The 21,658-nt window shown below is 42.3% G+C and overlaps 1 protein-coding gene across 1 annotated transcript in view; it reads right to left on the bottom strand.

Moving 5' to 3' along the window:
- adamts17 (ADAM metallopeptidase with thrombospondin type 1 motif, 17) overlaps nt 1-21,658 on the bottom strand; it is a 125,968-nt gene that overhangs the window by 33,253 nt on the left and 71,057 nt on the right. The window contains exon 8 of the mRNA XM_084154121.1: nt 6,043-6,148. Coding sequence (XP_084010247.1) covers nt 6,043-6,148 — 106 coding nt within the window. The remainder of the gene's footprint in view (nt 1-6,042; nt 6,149-21,658) is intronic.

Below are 21,658 nucleotides of genomic sequence, written 5' to 3' on the forward strand. Positions count from 1 at the left end.
AATTCAGTCCCATTCAAAATCCTATTTTGCCTAACCCCTAACCCTAAACCTAACCCTAAACTTAACCCGAAAACCTAACCTTAACCCTAACCCTAATATAGGAGAAACCAGCCACACCGTCTTGACACGCCTCAAACAACACCTCTACACAACTGAAACAAACACACTACAAACACACCTGGTCCAACACTTTCAAACCCACAACCTCCCTCCACATCAGCGGTCTGGAGACGAAAGCCTCCTGGACCTTAGGCCAGAGAAGAGCAGCTGAATCCAGGTGGAAAGGACCTTGGCTCCACTTGGCTTGAATGGTAAAGAATAGTATACAAAAAGCATGAGCGCACCCAGAGAAAATGATTTAGTGAAGAGGTGCTGACTAATGGCGAATAAACTGTAAGCTATAAAAATAAAGAGAGTCGCACACTCTATATACAAACTCCCAGTAATTTATCGGGTAAAACACCAACGTTTCGGCATCACTGGTGTTTCACCCAATAACTTACTGCGAGTTTATATATATAGAGTGTGCGACTCCCTTTATCTTTATAGCTTAAAGAATAGTATACAGCCTTGACTGTGGGGGTTGGTGAGGGCCTAATTAGGAGAGCCAGAGGGGCCACCAACACCAGGAGGATGTATTTATTTGCCCTGTCTGGTTTCGTCTTTTATAGTTATTAAATGTTCTTATATTAAGCACTTTAACATTGCACATCTTTCTGCAGCCATTTTCCCTTCATCCCTTGGTGGGATTTATTATATTATTTACTTACTCAATTAATATTAGTGTATGGATCTATTAGTGTATTGATCTATTAGTGTATTGATCTATTAGTGTATTGATATATTAGTGTATTGATCTATTAGTGTATTGATCTATTAGTGTATTGATCACAGCTTGCATACTTTATTACTAATCTTTTTTAACTTGTTTACCTTCAGCACTTCATCAACCCTCGTCTTCCTCTTCCTGTTGATCCGTCGTGTGTGACCCCTCTGAGCTCGCTGCCTTTTATTATATATATATATTATTTTATATATTTCTTAATTCCATTCTTTTACTTTTAGATTTGTGTGTATTGTTGTGAATTGTTAGATATTACTGCAATGTTGGAGCTAAGAACACAAGCATTTCGCTACACCCGCAATAACATCTGCTAAATATGTGTATGCGACCAATAACATTTGATTTCATTTGATTTCATATCATTGATCCCTCAGGCAAAAACCCGCCCAATGTTCTCCCACCTTCTCCAGACTGACTTCTATATACAGACAGAACAGAAAGTTGCAATAGGCCCAACGTTTGGCACCAGCACAAACAGAAACCCTCTTAAACCTAACCCTAAACCTAAACCCTAAGCCTAAATCTTTTTTCTAACTTTTTACAAGTGAGGACCGGAAACTTTTTACACTTTTTACAAGTGAGGACCTCACTTCTCTGAATTTTTTTGTTGGTTTAGTATTCTTGTGAGGACTTTTGATACTCACAAGTATAGTACAAAGTGTACACACACGCACACACACACACCTTTGTATCTCTGCAACACATAACTTTACACACACACACACACACCTTTGTATCTCTGCAACACATAACTTTACACACAACATACACTCTTGCAACAGACACTATTACATACTTTGAACATGTTTAAATACCTCTACACAACTGCAGCCCATCCTAACACACCTGTTACATATTCACTGGCTAAGGTCAGGGCCTCAGGGAAACTTCAACAGGGAAGAATCTCTAGTGTACTGCTATACTACAGTAAGGATATGTGTGTGTGTGTGTGTGTGTGTGTGTGTGTGTGTGTGTGTGTGTGTGTGTGTGTGTGTGTGTGTGTGTGTGTGTGTGTGTGTTTGTGTTTCCTCTAAAGCCGTGACCTACATTTTGCTAACTAAAAACAACAACCCGGCCTGAACTCCCGGCAGCGCCTCAGAAACTAACAAAAACCATTGAGTGGACTGTGGCCTCCCAATGCACAGCCTTTGTTCCTGGCTTTAATTAAAAGATATACAATGACATACTGAGAGCCATATTCCTCCATGCCCACTACAACAACAAAAAGAGGAGAAGAGATCAGTCACACTGAAACTAAGATGACCACAGCTGGTCTGAGTCCGTCCTGCTACTCAAAATGGTCTGCTGCTGGATACAGAATAGGGTGAAGTTTCCTCTAGATGCTGATCTTGGGTCAGTTTAGCATTTTCCCCGCTAATGGTTAAGGTTAGGATTGGGGAAGCTGATCCAAGATCTGTTCCTAGGGGAAACTTTACCCCGAAGCACCCAATACATTGGGGAACTGCAAACTGGGTTGAAGTGCAATTCAATTAGCCAGTCCAAAATATGTTCATTTGGTCTTTCTCCAGATCTCTGTAGGCTCTGGTTTAGTGCACACATTTACAACAGGGAGAGCAAACACATCAGGTTGTGTTCATTAGGCACCAAACTGAAGAAATCGCACGGAAACAGGGAGGAACTACCTGGACAAATTTTCGTTAACTGTTGCAAAACGTTTAAAAACGTTTGTATGCCCTATTGACCCAGGAGTGAACTGTATTAAGTCTTGGAGATGAAAAACCTAACTGTTTACCAAAGTATTGGTCATAGGTTTTAAAGGTGCACTATGTAGAAATCCTCCGCCAAAATTCTCAAGCAAGTATAGTGTAGAGAATCATTGTACTATCTAAACCGCTGTGACATATATTTTCCATAACCAAAAATATTGTATTTTCAGCTGTTTGAAACTGGTGTACAAAATCGAAAGTAAAAGACGCAAAAATGAAACTTAAAAAACGGGAAGCATAGAAATAGCTCACATAGAACAGATCTACTGCTTCTTACACTGCCTTCAATGAAAATGACATATTTCACATATTTCTATGTGAATTTTGTCGGGTCGCCCAAAAAGTAACATATTGCAGCTTTAACCACATCTACACTCAAAGGGGCGGTTTCATGGGCACAGATTACACCTAATCCTGGACTAAAAAGCATTTTCAATTGAAATTATCCAATGAGTTTTCTTTTTAGTCTAGGCCTCATCTTTGTCCAGAAATCAGCCCCAAAGTGATACAGACAACCAACAAATGAAATCCGTTCTTTGAGGGTTGTTGATTGGACATTGATTTCCACTAGGAGCGATAAATGCACCACATTCACCCACTCACTTCCATGAAGAGGAGTAACAGAGACGAGCAAATCAATATCCACTGCCTCTGTGAGGATGCGACCGTCTGGAAGTGCTATTGTGTCACAGTGAATACAAACTAGACAGTAAAAGGAAGGAGAGTACATTGTACACACTTAACCCCAGTAAAAGGATGGATTTCATGGCTAATTCCATGGGGATTGAAACAGCACTGGTTTATTTTTTCACTTTTACATACTCATCTGGCATAATCGTTCCAACGTTAATTTCTCAGGTTAGATCTGTCTTTGTAAAACAATGTCTTCATAAATGAATCACATGTGAAAGGTTTGAAAGCAAAACAACCGTGACCAACATACATTTACGTCATTTAGCAGACGCTCTTATCCAGAGAGACTTACAGTTAGTGAGTGCATACATTTTCATACTGGCCCCGCGTGGGAATCGAACCCACAACCCTGGCGTTGCAAACGCCATGCTCTACCAACTGAGCTACAGAGGGGATACATGAATCATGTTTCCTGTTTTTCACCCTTGTTTTACTGTTGTCTTGGTTATTGAGAGTTTATCTTATTGATGTAGTCTCTTCCTACCTTCATCAAAGTGGTAGTTCAGTATTTTAAAACTTAATGTTTTGTGTTTTTTTGTAGCCCTTTCCTGCAGTTAATGACCAAATCGCCCTCTAGTGGCCTCATGGGTGGAATGTTATTAATATTTTTTATAATTTCATCATTCATAAACATTATATTTAATTTTAATCAGGTGTTTGTATGTCAAACATTTTTGCTATATTTCAGTCTTCTGTGATGCAAACTCAAAAATATATACATTTCAACTCTATATCTGACATGGTACAGGTGTCTTCTTTTTTTAAGCCCATAACCATGTGTGTGAGGTGTATACTTTTGTTTCAAAGTAGATTTGTTTAAGACTACCAAGAAACACTCTGTGTGACCCTGATTTAGCCCACTGTAGTACATTACCAAAATCATTAGCTGAAGTTTGTTGACTAAGTGCATGGTCACTGATAAGACAAAACTGGATTGGGAACAGCAGTGCAGTGCAATAAGACATCCTATAGTCGTTTGAATCAGATTACCAGGTAGAAAGGAAGGAAAGATGCAACACTGAAGAATTGGAAGAGTATCAAGGACAGGAACATGATATCAGCACACACACACACACACACACACACACACACACACACACACACACACACACACACACACACACACACACACACACACACACACACACACACACACACACACACACACACACACACACACACACACACACACACACACACACACACACACACACACACACACACCCTGCCATCATGCCAACCTGAGCTTACAATATTTTATGTGAAAATACAAAGTGGGGCACTTAAACCCAATACTCTCTATTTAATATGCATTTCACACACTCTGGACAATGGAGCCTTGTCAAGGTAAAGTGTATTTGCGTGTATGTGTGTGAGTGTGTGTTTTGTGCACATGCATGACTGTAGTTGTGTGTGTGTGAGTGTGTGTGTACCCTGTGTGTGTGTGTCTAGGTACTGCTCTGCTTCAGCAGTCGTGGGCAGCCTAGCTGTTTGGAGAAGGAGGTGCTTCCTGTACCTTTGAGTTCCATGGATACAGGGGCCTTTGAAATGTTTAGATCCTTTTTTTGTAAATTAGTAAATTTGATTGGTGGATTCAAATAAAGTATTTAAAATGTGTGTCTGTGTGTGTCTCTGTGTCTGTATGTGTTTAATGCTTACACGTGTGTGTATGCGTGCATGTGTGTGTGTCTCCTGTTTGTGCATGCGGCTTGGGTGTGTGTGTGTGTGCGTGTACGTGGACACCAGTGGGGCGTGCTCCATGCCAGCTCATTACCTCTCTCAGACATTAAACCTGGGGTCCTGGCACCCTCAGCATGGCTGCCCAGATATACTGCCTGATGAAAAGTGTGATAAATCCTTCGGGGCCTGGCAAAGCCACAATGCTGTTGCTAACGTTAATATACTCCGGCATTTTGGTGTTGGCTCCCTGTCACTGCTCTATCAATGAGGGCTTTATGAGAGTACTATACACACAAACACGCTCACGCGCACGCACGCACACACACACACACACACACACACACACACACACACACACACACACACACACACGCACTGTGCTATCCTGTCTTGAGTGAAGAAATGATGACGCTGAACTCAAGTCTCTGTGGCTAGAGAAGAAGGAACAATGCAACTGATTATACCAGAGAAAGACTGTGTCCCAAATGGCAGCTTATACCCTATAGGGCCCATAGGGCTCTGGTCTAAAGAAATGCACTATATAGGGAATGGGGTGCCATTTGGGAAGCAGTCAAAGACTGAAGTGCCTGGGAACAGAACCGTACAGTACTACCTATAATGGCTACTGTCAAAAACTAGGTAATTACACTTTCACTTAGGAAAGAAATCCATAATAATTATGATAATAGTGGTCCATTTACATGGAATTATCTCTTTATGAAACTCTAAAACTGCTCTCGTATTTTTATCTTAACTATAGAGCGATACAAAGAGTAGTGCCCATGGATAAATTATACCTCAAACTGTGAAGTTATCCAGTACAAAAACACTTAAAAAGAGGCTGACACTTTCATCCAATCAAGACGGAGTCTGAAGAAATGGTGCCCTCCAATGTTAAACTTCTCTATTGGTTCCCCTGAGGATGGTGAAGTTGCCCCTAGACGCTGGTCTTGGGTCAGTTTTGCATTTCCCCCACTAATGGTTAAGGTTAGGATTGGGGGAGGGGAAGCTGATCCTAGATCTGTACCTAGGGGAAACTTGCCCATTCACTTCCTTTGCTCAGGATAGACAAGTGCTCCCTTAGACAGACAAACGTACTTGTGTCCCAGCTCGTGGGCTATGGTGAAGGCCAGGTTGAGTCCGTTGTCCTCGGCCAGAACACACTTCCTCTTGGAGCTGCACGCCCCTCCCAGATAGGCAATACCTAACGGAGGAGAGAGAGTGAATAGAGTGAGACTGGGTGAGAGTAGGGTGAGACTAGGACCAATGTTCTCTCTCTGGGACTGCCGCGCAGAATAAATATCAGCCAGCGCAGAGAAGCACGAGATTGAACTTCACTCAACTTTCTAGTTTCCACGTTAGTTAACACTATCAGCGTTTCCCTTTACGGTGGGAATTGTGATCAAATCAATGCAATATTAGCCACTTTCAATGCAACTTAGTATGCAAAACTAACTATGCAAGAGATTTAGTTGTAGGCAGAATGCATCAGAGTAGGATTCTATTGCACTGACAGGCATGACTCAGCCTGTACTCTACACAGACCGGTGTGCCATAACCAATCAGAGCTGCAGTAGGCCTATATGTAAATAGACCATTGCCATATATGGATCTGTGCCATTCACTTTGAACTGGACTGTTTTTACAGCATGAGCGGTCATGAGTACATGCGCTTGTTTTGAGATCAAAGTGAGAGCTACATGTAGCGACGTGTGCACATTTGTTCATATCCTTTGCTAGTTTGTGAGTTCACATTTTAGTCATTTAGCAGACGCTCTTATCCAGAGCGACTTACAGTTTTTGTGAGTGCATACATTTTTCATACTGGCCCACCGTGGGAAACGATCCCACAACCCTGGCACTGCAAGCGCCATGCTCTACCAACTGAGCTATAGGACCCCAGTTATAGATCATTTGTAGTCAGCATTGGGGGAGTGATTACTTTTTACAAGAGCACAAAATGTGTGCATTTCTACACATCTTTGAAAAGCAAGTCAGGTAAATAAAATATTTTTGTCTTAAAATCATAAAGAAACATTTGCTCAGTGACGAAAAAGAAATTAGAGGGAACATTGACTAGGACCCTGGAAATACAGTAATCACTGGTCTGACGTGACTGGATCTGAGTCAATACAGCAATCACTGCTCTGACGCAACTGGATCTGGATCAATACAGTAATTAGACCAGAATGAGACCATAGCGAGACTAGAATGAGACCATAGTGAGACCATGCTTGCTTGTAATTTGACTCATGCCATAAACACAGATTTATTTCCCTGTCCTTTTTGTCTTTCTTTCAACCCCACCCAGATGTATGTATGTATGTATGTATGTCTGTCTGTCTGTCTGTCTGTCTGTCTGTCTGTCTGTCTGTCTGTCTGTCTGTCTGTCTGTCTGTCTGTCTGTCTGTCTGTCTGTCTCTCTGTCTCTCTCTCTCTCTCTCTCTCTCTCTCTCTCTCTCTCTCTCTCTCTCTCTCTCTCTCTCTCTGCCAACCATTCTCAAATGCAGAGTTGCCTGTCATTTTTCACGCATGACCATGCACAAACACACCCATGCATGCACAAATGCAAACACACTATCATGTGTACGTGCACACGCACACACAAGCACACACAGAGGAGTACACATACACAAACACACAGGCACACAAACCAATTGTTAGCTAGAAAGTCTTCTTCGGTCCTGAAAAATCACTGGAAATGCATTCGACTTATCAAACGGGCCAAACATATGGCTTTGCTCACTGTGCTGTTGTTCCATTCTTGACTGCATAGTTAGAGAGATCATTTGGGAGTATGTGCTGGAGTGTTAGCAGCCCTGGGATAGTATGTTCAACACAAAACCTCTTACATCCACAGTTCACTTATTATGCATACTTGTGAAAAGTGTCTGTGATATGGCCCGTTATGTCACCACGTATAATATCATAAGTGCTTGAGGCTGGTCTAGTGGGTAACCCCGCCTGCAGCACATATACAACCCCAGCATGGGTACGAATCCTGGTCCCGTCGCTGTTCTGCATCTGCCTCGCTCTGTTTCTGTTGCTATAACCAATATTAAAAGTGTGGTCAACATCTTTCCCTAAAATAGGTCCTGGTGCTCTGAGCCTGTCCTCCTGACCTGGGATACAAACCCGGGGCCCACTGTATGATAACACTTTGCTACTCAAGTCAACTATCCTAACCGACTGACCAAGGCCCAATCCCAAATCGACCCCTGAAACCTACACCCCATTCACTTGTGGAGATCTGAGGGAATTTGATTGGTATAAGTAATATTGGGAAATTTCCACCTAGCCTATCAGAGGACAAGATGGAGCTATTACTATATTACGTACACCAATCAAATCCTCTCAGAGATCTCCAAGTGCATAGGGTGTAGGGTTTAGGGGTCGGTTTGGGATTGGGCCCAAGAGTCAAGCCTGTCACTCCATGACCAACAGTTGACTTCAGCTCTCAAGGGGAGTGATGTCACAGTGACGTCACAGCACGATGGCTGCTAGCGTTCACAGCTAACTAGCTCACCAAATCTGCTACACTGGCACCAAAATCAGAAAGAGCAACAGTATGCTTGAAACCTTCAGTTCATTTCTTCCCAATGATGGACAAGAGAGTAAATGCTGGACAAGAGAGTACATTTGCTAAAACATCCAGAATAAACCTGTTTATATCATGATGTACTGTTTATATACAGTATTACTGAATATTGCGTAATGAACTAATGTAAATGAAAAATGTATCCTAAATACGCAGTGTGTTTAGACTGTAGATGATCATATAGATTAGGTACTGTATAAATAAGCAGTGTGTTTAGACTGTAGATGATCATATAGATTAGGTACTGTATAAATAAGCAGTGTGTTTAGACTGTAGATGATCATATAGATTAGGTACTGTATAAATAAGCAGTGTGTTTAGACTGTAGATGATCATATAGATTAGGTACTGTATAAATAAGCAGTGTGTTTAGACTGTAGATGATCATATAGATTAGGTACTGTATAAATAAGCAGTGTGTTTAGACTGTAGATGATCATATAGATTAGGTACTGTATAAATAAGCAGTGTGTTTAGACTGTAGATGATCATATAGATTAGGTACTGTATGTAATACATCTACTACTATATGTACTTTGGGCCGGTTTCCTGGACTCAGATTAAGCCTAATCCTAGACTAAAATGCACTTTGAATGGAGATTCTCCTTTAGTCTAGGATTAATCTGAATCTATATTGAAGAAACCGGCTCTATATGCACTACCTGGTACTTTAAGATTAGCACAAGTATCACAGTAAGAGAGTTATCAACAGAACAATAATTACTGGCACCAATTTAGGATCGACACTATCTGACCAATCACTTTTTTCCATTCTGGAATAGAGACAGATCAAATGTGTTATTACTAGCATGCAGATTTTTTTTTAAAGGGGGTTACTCTGTGATTATATCACAGCAACAAAGGAGTGTCAGAGCGAGTTTAAAACCCAATCAGTCATCCAGTCAGCCAGGCAGGATGGCATCATCACTCGAGTGTGTGTTATATCTTAAATGTAAATGTAATCTTAATGTATCTGTTCGCTCTCACACACAAGCGTGCACACGTACGTAGCGCACACACACACACACACACAAACACACACACCTGCTTTCTGTCTAGCACTGGAGCACGTCCAGATAGCCTCATTTGAACAAGACAACATACATTAAATCATTGACAAGAGAAAGGCTATTAAAACCCAGATGGCGCTGTTCTGAAATATACACATGCACGCAATCGCGCACGCACGCACACACACACACACACACACACACACACACACACACACACACACACACACACACACAGCTATTGGTTGTTACCCAATACAGCACATTGTATCTAATAAAACAAGGAGCTGATTGAACACTGAAACCAAATGGAGTTGTTTTCTAGGATAAACCCCAGTTGACATTAATGTAAAGCTATATCAATACATCCATATCATAATATGAAAAACCCTGATCATTTCACAGGAATCAAATCCTGTTATATCGTACAAATAATGATGCAATTGAGAACTTTTTGTAATGAAACCTGGTTGAGATGCAGTACTGGGGTGTATTCACTGGGCACAAAGAGGAATCCTAGGAGTGCAGTCAGAGACAGGCATTTATGATGTGAAATCTGTAATGATCTTGTTAATGGAAATGCTTCAAATTTTATGAACTAATAAGATGAACACGCGCAAAAAAACGCTCCAGACATATACACACACATACGCAAAAATGCACACCAGCACACACACACACACACACACACACACACACACACACACACACACACACACACACACACACACACACACACACACACACACACACACACACACACACACACACACACACACACACACACACACACACACACACACACACACACACACACACACCTTACAGGGTGAAAATGGGCCAACTAAAGTGGCCTAGTTACAGCACTGGAACACTACTGCACGTTCTTCCATCTACCGTGGACACATGCACAAGCACAAACTCTCTCTCTCTCTCTCTCTCTCTCTCTCTCTCTCTCTCTCTCTCTCTCTCTCTCGCTCTCTCTGCCTCTCTCTCGCTCTCTGCCTCTATCTCTCTCTGCCTCTCTCTCTGCCTCTCTCTCTCTGCCTCTCTCTCTCTCTCTGCCTCTCTCTCTCTCTGCCTCTCTCTCTCTCTGCCTCTCTCGCTCTCTCTCTGCCTCTCTCTCAATTCAATTAAAAGGGTTTTATTGGCATGGGAAACATATGTTTACATTGCCAAAGCAAGTTAAATAAACAATAAAAAATTAACAATAAACATTAGACTTACAAAAGTTCCAAAGGAATAGAGACATTTCAAATGTCATATTATGTATATATACAGTTGTAACGATGTGCAAATAGTTAAAGTACAAAAGGGAAAATAAATCAACATAAATATAGGTGGTATTTACAATGGTGTTTGTTCTTCACTGGTTGCCCTTTTCTTGTGGCAACAGCTCACAAATCTTGCTACTGTGATGGCACACTGTGGTTTTTCACCCAGTAGATATGGGAGTTAATCAAAATGGTAGTTTTTTTCTAATTCTTTGTGGATCACTGTAATCTGAGGGAAATATGTGTCTCTAATATGGTCATACATTTGGCAGGAGGTTAGGAAGTGCAGCTCAGTTTCCACCTCATTTTGTGGGCAGTGTGCACACAGCCTGTCTTCTCTTGAGAGCCAGGTCTGCCTACGGTGGCCTCTCTCAATAGCAAGGCTATGCTCACTGAGTCTGTACATAGTCAAAGCTTTCCCTAATTTTGGGTCAGTCACAGTGGTCAGGTATTCTGCCACTGTGTACTCTCTGTTTAGGGCTAAATATCACTCTAGTTTGCTCAGTTTTTTGTTAATTCTTTACAATGTGTCAAGTAATTATGTTTTTGTTTTCTCATGATTTGATTGGGTCCGATTGTGTTGCTGTGTACTGGGGCTCTGTTTGTGTTTGTGAACAGAGCCCCAGGACCAGTTGCTTAGGGGACTTCTCTCCAGGTTCATCTCTCTGTAGGTGATGGCTTTGTTATGGAAGGTTGGGAATCGCTTACTTTTAGGTGGTTGTAGAATTTAACGTCTCTGTTCTGGATTTTGATAATTAGCAGGTATCTGCCTAATTCTGCTCTTAATGCATTATTTGTTGTTTTATGTTGTACCGGGAGGATATTTTAACATAATTCTGCATGCAGAGTCTCAATTTGGTGTTTGTCCCATTTTGTAAATTCTTGGTTGGTGAGCAAACCCCAGACCTCACAACCATGAAGGGCAATGGTTTCTATAACTGATTGCCTTGACTCTCAGATCGTTCACAGCTTTGTGGAAGTTACCTGTGGCGCTGATGTTTAGGCTGAGGTAAGTATACCTTTTTGTGTACTTGAGGGCAACGGTGTCTAGATGGAATTTGTATTTGTGGTCCTGGCAACTGGATCTTTTTTGAAGCACCATTATTTTTGTCTTACTGAGATTTACTGTCAGGGCCCAGGTCTGACAGAATCTGTGCAGAAAATCTAGGTGCTGCTGTAGACAGAAGCACCAGATCATCAGCAAACAGTATACATTTGACTTAAGATTCTAGTAGAGTGAGGCAGGGTACTGCAGACTGTTCTAGTGCCCTCGGCAATTCGTTGATATACAGTGCATTCGGAAAGTATTCAGACCCCTTGACATTTTCCACATTGTTACGTTACCGCCTTATTCTAAAATTGATTCAATTGGGGGTTTTCCTCATCAATCTACACCCAATACCCCATAATGACAAAGCAAAAACAGGTTTTTAGAAATGTTTGCAAATGTATTACAAATAAATAAATAAAATATCACATTTACATAAGTATTCAGACCCTTTACTAAGTACTTTGTTGAAGCACCTTTGGCTGCAATTACAGCCTCAAGTCTTCTTGGGTATGACGCTACAATCTTGGCACACCTGTATTTGGGGAGTTTCTCCCATTCTTATCTGCAGATCCTCTCAAGCTCTGTCAGTTTAGATGGGGAGCGTCGCTGCACAGCTATTTTTAGGTCTCTCCAGAGATGTTAGATTGGGTTCAAATCTGGGCTCTTGCATTCAGAGCATTGTCCCGAAGACATTCCTGCGTTGTCTTGGCTGTGTGCTTAGGGTCGTTGTCCTGTTGGAATGTGAAACTTCGCCCCAGTCTGAGGTTCTGAGCGCTCTGGAGCAGGTTTTCGTCAAAGATCTCTCTGTACTTTGCTCCATTCATCTTTCCCTCGATCCTGACTAGTCTCCCAGTCCCTGCCACTGAAAAACATCCCCACAGCATGATGTTGCCACCACCATGCTTCTCCGTAGGGATGGTGCCAGGTTTCCTCCAGATGTGATGCTTGGCATTCAGGCCAAAGAGTTCAATCTTGGTTTCATCAGACCAGAGAATCTTGTTTGTCATGGTCTGAGAGTCTTTAGGTGCCTTTTGGCAAACTCCAAGCGGGCTGTCATGTCCTTTTTACTGAGGAGTGGCTTCCGTCTACCATAAAGGCCTGATTGGTGGAGTGCTGCAGAGATGGTTGTCCTTCTGGAAGGTTCTCTCATCTTCACAGAGGAACTCTGGAGCTCTGTCAGAGTGACCATTGGGTTCTTGGTCACCTCCCTGACAAAGGCCCTTCTCCCCCGATTGCTCAGATTGGCCGGCGGCCAGCTCTAGGAAGAGTCTTGGTGGTTCCAAAATTCTTCCATTTAAGAATGATGGAGGCCACTGTGTTCTTGGGGGCCTTCAATGCTGCAGACATTTTTTGGTACCCTTCCCCAGATCTGTGCCTCGACACAATCCTGTCTTGGAGCTCTACGGACAATTCCTTCGACCTCATGGCTTGGTTTTTGCTCTGACATGTACTGTCAACTGTGGGACCTTATATAGACAGGTGTGTGCCTTTCCAAATCATGTCCAATCAATTGAATTTACCACAGGTGGACTCCAATGAAGTTGTAGAAACATCTCAAGGATGACCAATGGAAACAGGATGCACCTGAACTCAATTTGAATCTCATAGCAAAGGGTCTGAACACTTATGTAAATTAAGTATTTTTGTTTTAGTTTTTTAAAATAAATTTGCAAGAATGTCTAAAAACCTGTTTTTGCTGTCATTATGGGGTTTTGTGTGTAGATTGATTAGGGGAAAAAAGTATTTAATCAATTTTAGAATAAGCCTTTAATGTAACAAAATGTGGAAAAGGTCTAGGGGTCTGAATACTTTCCGAATGCACTGTATATGTTGAAGAGGGTGGGGCTCAACCTGCATCCCTGTCTCACCCCACGGCCCTGTGGAAAGAAATGTGTGTTTTTTGCCTATTTGAACCGCACACTTGTTGTTTGTGTACATGGATTTTATAATGTCGTATGTTTTTCCCCCCAACACCACTTTCCATCAATTTGTATAGCAGACCCTCATGACAAATTGAGTCAAAAGCTTTTTTGAAATCAACAAAGCATGAGAAGACTTTGCCTTTGTTTTGGTTTGTTTGTTTGTCAATTATGGAGTGCAGAGTGAATACGTGGTCTGTCGTATGGTAATTTCACACATGGACAAGAGGTTTATTTGAAAAAATATAATAATATATTATATAAACAAAGAACTGATATATATTTTCTTATTCTATGTTGATTTGTGAGAGAGTGAAAACTTTAGCTGACATTTCAAATGTTTTATATCAGTTTTAAAAAGTTGGAAATGGTAATAGAACATAAACCATTTTTCATACGTAGGCGGAGGCTAAACCCAATTTGACATCTCTAACCTGCAAGTAATAATCTCCCTGAAGACCTCATCAGGGCTGTTCCGCTCTAGCATTAGCATGTGTGTTTCATTTCAGACCACTGCCACTGACCTCCACTATGCCTGAGAGTCTGGATTCGACAGATACTTCTGTTTTACATGTCTTCGTTCTGTATTCTAGTTTAATTGTCTCTTTCTCACTCTCATTTTATTTCTTATTCTACTCACGCCTGAGGCCCTTTAAGCAGCCTGGTATAGACAGCCTTGCTGCTACGAAACACAGCAGCCTGGTGTAGACAGCCTTGCTGCTACGAAACACAGCAGCCTGGTGTAGACAGCCTTGCTGCTACGAAACACAGCAGCCTGGTGTAGACAGCCTTGCTGCTACGAAACACAGCAGCCTGGTGTAGACAGCCTTGCTGCTACGAAACACAGCAGCCTGGTGTAGACAGCCTTGCTGCTACGAAACACAGCAGCCTGGTGTAGACAGCCTTGCTGCTACGAAACACAGCAGCCGGACAGAGAGGGACTGACAGATTTGCTGTGTCAATGTTTAGAGATGCTCTCTCTCTCTCTCTCTCTCTCTCTCTCTCTCTCTCTCACACACACACACACACACACAAACACACATACACACGCGCACACATACACACAAACACACCAAGGCTCGCTCTCTTAATGAAATAGACCACTGCTGGAAGGTAAATTCACAAAAGGAGGAGAGGACAGATTAACACAGTGATGTAGGAATGACCACTGTCCTTGGTAGAGATTAACACAGTGATGTAGGAATGACCACTGTCCTTGGTAGAGATTAACACAGTTATGTAGGAATGACCACTGTCCTTGGTAGAGATTAACACAGTGATGTAGGAATGACCACTGTCCTTGGTAGAGATTAACACAGTGATGTAGGAATGACCACTGTCCTTGGTAGAGATTAACACAGTTATGTAGGAATGACCACTGTCCTTGGTAGAGATTAACACAGTGATGTAGGAATGACCACTGTCCTTGGTAGAGATTAACACAGTGATGTAGGAATGACCACTGTCCTTGGTAGAGATTAACACAGTGATGTAGGGATGACCACTGTCCTTGGTAGAGATTAACACAGTTATGTAGGAATGACCACTGTCCTTGGTAGAGATTAACACAGTTATGTAGGGATGACCACTGTCCTTGGTAGAGATTAACACAGTTATGTAGGAATGACCACTGTCCTTGGTAGAGATTAACACAGTGATGTAGGGATGACCACTGTCCTTGGTAGAGATTAACACAGTTATGTAGGAATGACCACTGTCCTTGGTAGAGATTAACACAGTTATGTAGGAATGACCACTGTCCTTGGTAGAGATTAACACAGTGATGTAGGAATGACCACTGTCCTTGGTAGAGATTAACACAGTTATGTAGGAATGACCACTGTCCTTGGTAGAGATTAACACAGTGATGTAGGGATGACCAGTGTCCTTGGTAGAGATTAACACAGTGATGTAGGGATGACCACTGTCCTTGGTAGAGATTAACACAGTGATGTAGGAATGACCACTGTCCTTGGTAGAGATTAACACAGTGATGTAGGAATGACCACTGTCCTTGGTAGAGATTAACACAGTTATGTAGGAATGACCACTGTCCTTGGTAGAGATTAACACAGTTATGTAGGGATGACCACTGTCCTTGGTAGAGATTAACACAGTGATGTAGGGATGACCACTGTCCTTGGTAGAGATTAACACAGTTATGTAGGAATGACCACTGTCCTTGGTAGAGATTAACATAGTGATGTAGGAATGACCACTGTCCTTGGTAGAGATTAACACAGTTATGTAGGGATGACCACTGTCCTTGGTAGAGATTAACACAGTGATGTAGGAATGACCACTGTCCTTGGTAGAGATTAACATAGTGATGTAGGAATGACCACTGTCCTTGGTAGAGATTAACACAGTTATGTAGGGATGACCACTGTCCTTGGTAGAGATTAACACAGTTATGTAGGGATGACCACTGTCCTTGGTAGAGATTAACACAGTGATGTAGGAATGACCACTGTCCTTGGTAGAGATTAACACAGTGATGTAGGAATGACCACTGTCCTTGGTAGAGATTAACATAGTGATGTAGGAATGACCACTGTCCTTGGTAGAGATTAACACAGTGATGTAGGAATGACCACTGTCCTTGGTAGAGATTAACATAGTGATGTAGGAATGACCACTGTCCTTGGTAGAGATTAACACAGTTATGTAGGGATGACCACTGTCCTTGGTAGAGATTAACACAGTGATGTAGGAATGACCACTGTCCTTGGTAGAGATTAACACAGTGATGTAGGGATGACCACTGTCCTTGGTAGAGATTAACACAGTTATGTAGGGATGACCACTGTCCTTGGTAGAGATTAACACAGTGATGTAGGAATGACCACTGTCCTTGGTAGAGATTAACACAGTGATGTAGGGATGACCACTGTCCTTGGTAGAGATTAACACAGTGATGTAGGAATGACCACTGTCCTTGGTAGAGATTAACACAGTTATGTAGGAATGACCACTGTCCTTGGTAGAGATTAACACAGTGATGTAGGGATGACCACTGTCCTTGGTAGAGATTAACACAGTTATGTAGGGATGACCACTGTCCTTGGTAGAGATTAACACAGTGATGTAGGAATGACCACTGTCCTTGGTAGAGATTAACACAGTTATGTAGGGATGACCACTGTCCTTGGTAGAGATTAACACAGTGATGTAGGAATGACCACTGTCCTTGGTAGAGATTAACACAGTGATGTAGGGATGACCACTGTCCTTGGTAGAGATTAACACAGTGATGTAGGAATGACCACTGTCCTTGGTAGAGATTAACACAGTGATGTAGGAATGACCACTGTCCTTGGTAGAGATTAACATAGTGATGTAGGAATGACCACTGTCCTTGGTAGAGATTAACACAGTTATGTAGGGATGACCACTGTCCTTGGTAGAGATTAACACAGTGATGTAGGGATGACCACTGTCCTTGGTAGAGATTAACACAGTTATGTAGGGATGACCACTGTCCTTGGTAGAGATTAACACAGTGATGTAGGAATGACCACTGTCCTTGGTAGAGATTAACACAGTTATGTAGGGATGACCACTGTCCTTGGTAGAGATTAACACAGTGATGTAGGGATGACCACTGTCCTTGGTAGAGATTAACACAGTTATGTAGGGATGACCACTGTCCTTGGTAGAGATTAACACAGTTATGTAGGGATGACCACTGTCCTTGGTAGAGATTAACACAGTTATGTAGGGATGACCACTGTCCTTGGTAGAGATTAACACAGTGATGTAGGGATGACCACTGTCCTTGGTAGAGATTAACACAGTTATGTAGGGATGACCACTGTCCTTGGTAGAGATTAACATAGTGATGTAGGGATGACCACTGTCCTTGGTAGAGATTAACACAGTTATGTAGGGATGACCACTGTCCTTGGTAGAGATTAACACAGTTATGTAGGGATGACCACTGTCCTTGGTAGAGATTAACACAGTTATGTAGGAATGACCACTGTCCTTGGTAGAGATTAACACAGTGATGTAGGAATGACCACTGTCCTTGGTAGAGATTAACACAGTGATGTAGGAATGACCACTGTCCTTGGTAGAGATTAACATAGTGATGTAGGAATGACCACTGTCCTTGGTAGAGATTAACACAGTTATGTAGGAATGACCACTGTCCTTGGTAGAGATTAACACAGTGATGTAGGAATGACCACTGTCCTTGGTAGAGATTAACACAGTTATGTAGGGATGACCACTGTCCTTGGTAGAGATTAACACAGTTATGTAGGGATGACCACTGTCCTTGGTAGAGATTAACACAGTTATGTAGGGTTGACCACTGTCCTTGGTAGAGATTAACACAGTTATGTAGGGATGACCACTGTCCTTGGTGGAGTATAGGGTTCTCCAACTGGAGGACTTGATTTTATTTGGCCCCCATTTCTTCTGAGAAAAAAGCACCAGCAAATCAGCTACAAGTGATTTTAATTTAGGAAATCTGTTCCCAAGTATTCCCACTCATAATAGAGAGATATATGTGATCGTATACAACTATAAGCAAGGTTTGAAATGATTATGTTTTTGTCAAATATTATATCTGTTTGGGCTTCTTGCGGTCAATTTGCAATCTACAAATTATTTGTAATTATGTTCCGGCCCCCTGACCATCCGCTCAAGTAGAAATCATCCCGTGGCTGAATCTTGTTGATGATCCCTGCTATAGGACAATCTGCCTTTACCTCTCACATACTGCATATGGGTGCATATTGTCATTGGTTGAGATGGACAAAGTGAATCTAGTTGATCATCCCTGGTATAGAGAGACAATGTAAGGATAACGTTTGATCATAAACTTGGATTTAATACATCCAGGTCATATATCATAAAGAAACCGACTAATACCAGGGGTGTAATTTCAGTTTATAGTATATATTTAAATTCAACTGACTATTGAACCATCTATCAAAAGTTATGCATGATGGCTGAAAGTAGGACAAGATGTACATTAAAAAACAAAACAAAACATAAATGAATAATTGCACTCACAATATCCACAAAAGTATGTGGACACCACTTCAAATGAGTGGATTCAGCTAGACAAACATTGGCAGTAGAATGGGCTTACTGAAGAGCTCAGTGACTTTCAACGTGGCACCGTCAATGAATGCCACCTTTCCAACAAGTCAGTTTGTCAAATTTCTGCCCTGCTAGAGCTGCCCGGGTCAACTGTAAGTGCTGTTATTGTGAAGTGGAAACGTCTAGGAGCAACAACAGCTCAGCCGCGAAGTGGTAGGCCACACAAGATCACAGAACGAGACCGCTGAGTGCTGAAGCGCATAAAAATTGTCTGTCCTCGGTTGCAACACTCACTACCAAGCTCCAAACTGCCTCTGGAAGCAACGTCAGCACAATAACTGCTTGTTGGGAGTGTCAAGAAATGGGTTTCCATGGCCGAGCAGCTGCACACAAGCCTGAGATCACCATGTGCAATGCCAAGCGTCGGCTGGAGTGGTGTAAAGCTCGCCGCCATTGGACTCTGGAGCAGTGGAAACGCGTTCTCTAGAGTGATGAATCACACTTCACCATCTGGCAGTCCGACGGATAAATCTGGGTTTGGCGGATGCCAGGAGAACGCTACCTGCCCCAATGCATAGTGCTAACTGTAAAGTTTGGTGGAGGATGAATAATGGTTCATGGTTCATGAATTCATGGTTCGGGCTAGGCCCCTTAATTCCAGTGAAGGGAAATCGTAACGCTACAGCATACAATGACATTCTAGACGTTTCTGTGCTTCCAACTTTGTGGCAAAAGTTTGGGAAAGGCCCTTTCCTGTTTCAGCATGACAATACATTATTTATTAATTTTTTTAAACCTTTATTTAACCAGGTAAGCCAGTTGAGAACAAGTTCTCATTTACAACTGCGACCTGGCCAAGTTAAAGCAAAGCAGTGCGATAAAAACAACAACACAGAGTTACATATGGGATAAACAAAACGTACAGTCAATAACACAATAGAAAATCTATATACAGTGTGTGCAAATGTAGTAAGTTATGGAGGTAAGGCAATAAATAGGCCATAGTGCAAAATAATTACAATTTAGTATTAATACTGGAATGATAGATGTGCAGAAGATGATGTGCAAATAGAGATACTGGGGTGCAAATGAGCAAAATAAATAACAATATGGGGATGAGGTAGTTGGGTGGGCTAATTACAGATGGGCTGTGTACAGGTGCAGTGATCGGTAAGCTGCTCTGACAACTGATGCTTAAAGTTAGTGAGGGAGATAAGAGTCTCCAGCTTCAGAGATTTTTGCAGTTCGTTCCAGTCATTGGCAGCAGAGAACTGGAAGGAATGGCGGCCAAAGGAGGTGTTGGCTTTGGGGATGGCCAGTGAGATATACCTGCTGGAGCGCATACTACAGGTGGGTGTTGCTATGGTGACCAATGAGCTAAGATAAGGCGGGGATTTGCCTAGCAGTGATTTATAGATGACCTGGAGCCAGTGGGTTTGGCGACGAATATGTAGTGAGGGCCAGCCAACGAGAGCGTACAGGTCACAATGGTGGGTAGTATATGGGAATTTGGTGACAAAACGGATGGCACTGTGATAGACTACATCCAATTTGCTGAGTAGAGTGTTGGAGGCTATTTTGTAAATGACATCGTCGAGGTCAAGGATCGGTAGGATAGTCAGTTTTACGAGGGCATGTTTGGCAGCATGAGTGAAGGAGGCTTTGTTGCAAAATAACCCAGCAGCGTTGCAGTTCTTGACACAAACTGGTGCACCCCGCTCCTCCGCACACTCCACTGGCTTCCAGTTGAAGCTCGCATCTGTTACAAGACCATGGTGCTTGCCTATGGAGCTGTGAGGGGAACGGCACCTCCGTACCTTCAGGCTCTGATCAGTCCCTACACCCAAACGAGGGCATTGCGTTCATCCACCTCTGGCCTGCTGGCTCCCCTTCCTCTGCGGAAGCATAGTTCCCGCTCAGCCCAGTCAAAACTGTTCGCTGCTCTGGCACCCCAATGGTGGAACAAGCTCCCTCACGACGCCAGGACAGCAGAGTCACTCACCACCTTCCGGAGACATTTGAAACCCCACCTCTTTAAGGAATACCTGGGATATAGGAATACCCCCCCCCCCCCCAAAAAAATAAATAAATTGTAAAGTGGTTATCCCACTGGCTATAGGGTGAATGCACCAATTTGTAAGTCGCTCTGAATAAGAGCGTCTGCTAAATGACGTAAATGTAAATGTAATGCACCTGGCACCTACTACCACACCCCGTTCAAAGGCACTTAAATATTTTGTCTTGCCCATTCACCCTCTGTATGGCCCATGTCTCAATTGTCTCAAGGCTTAAAAATTCTTCTTTAACATGTCTCCTCCCCTTCATCTACACTGATTGAAGTGGATTGACCAAGTGACATCAATAAGGGATCATCGCATTCACCTGGATTCACCTGGTCAGTCTATGTCATGGAAAGACCATAATGTTCATAATGTTTTGACCAATCAGTGTATATGAACTCCGGGCTGGGCTGCTGAGCCTCATAATGAATATATGCAGCAATAAAAAACTATAAAATAAAACGATTTAACTATTACGCTAAAGTCCTTCCACAGTGGCCAAAATGTCAGTCTGGATGAAAACAGATGTCGCCCTGAATTCTTACATGTTTTCCCCTCTGCATTTCAGTTTTACAACCATGCATGCTTACGCGGAGGCTGCAATTATGTGCATATAATGTCTGTCATCTGCCAGAATTATAGGAAGGAATCTAGGACGGATTTATGTAAATAAAAGCAGCTCGAAATTTTCATTTTGGGGTTTTAATACCCCGAAGCCATGCTTTAAATGGTTGTTTACATGGCGAT

This window comes from Coregonus lavaretus, assembly GCF_964263955.1.
Source record: "Coregonus lavaretus genome assembly, chromosome: 37".
Taxonomy (NCBI): Eukaryota; Metazoa; Chordata; class Actinopteri; order Salmoniformes; family Salmonidae; genus Coregonus; species Coregonus lavaretus.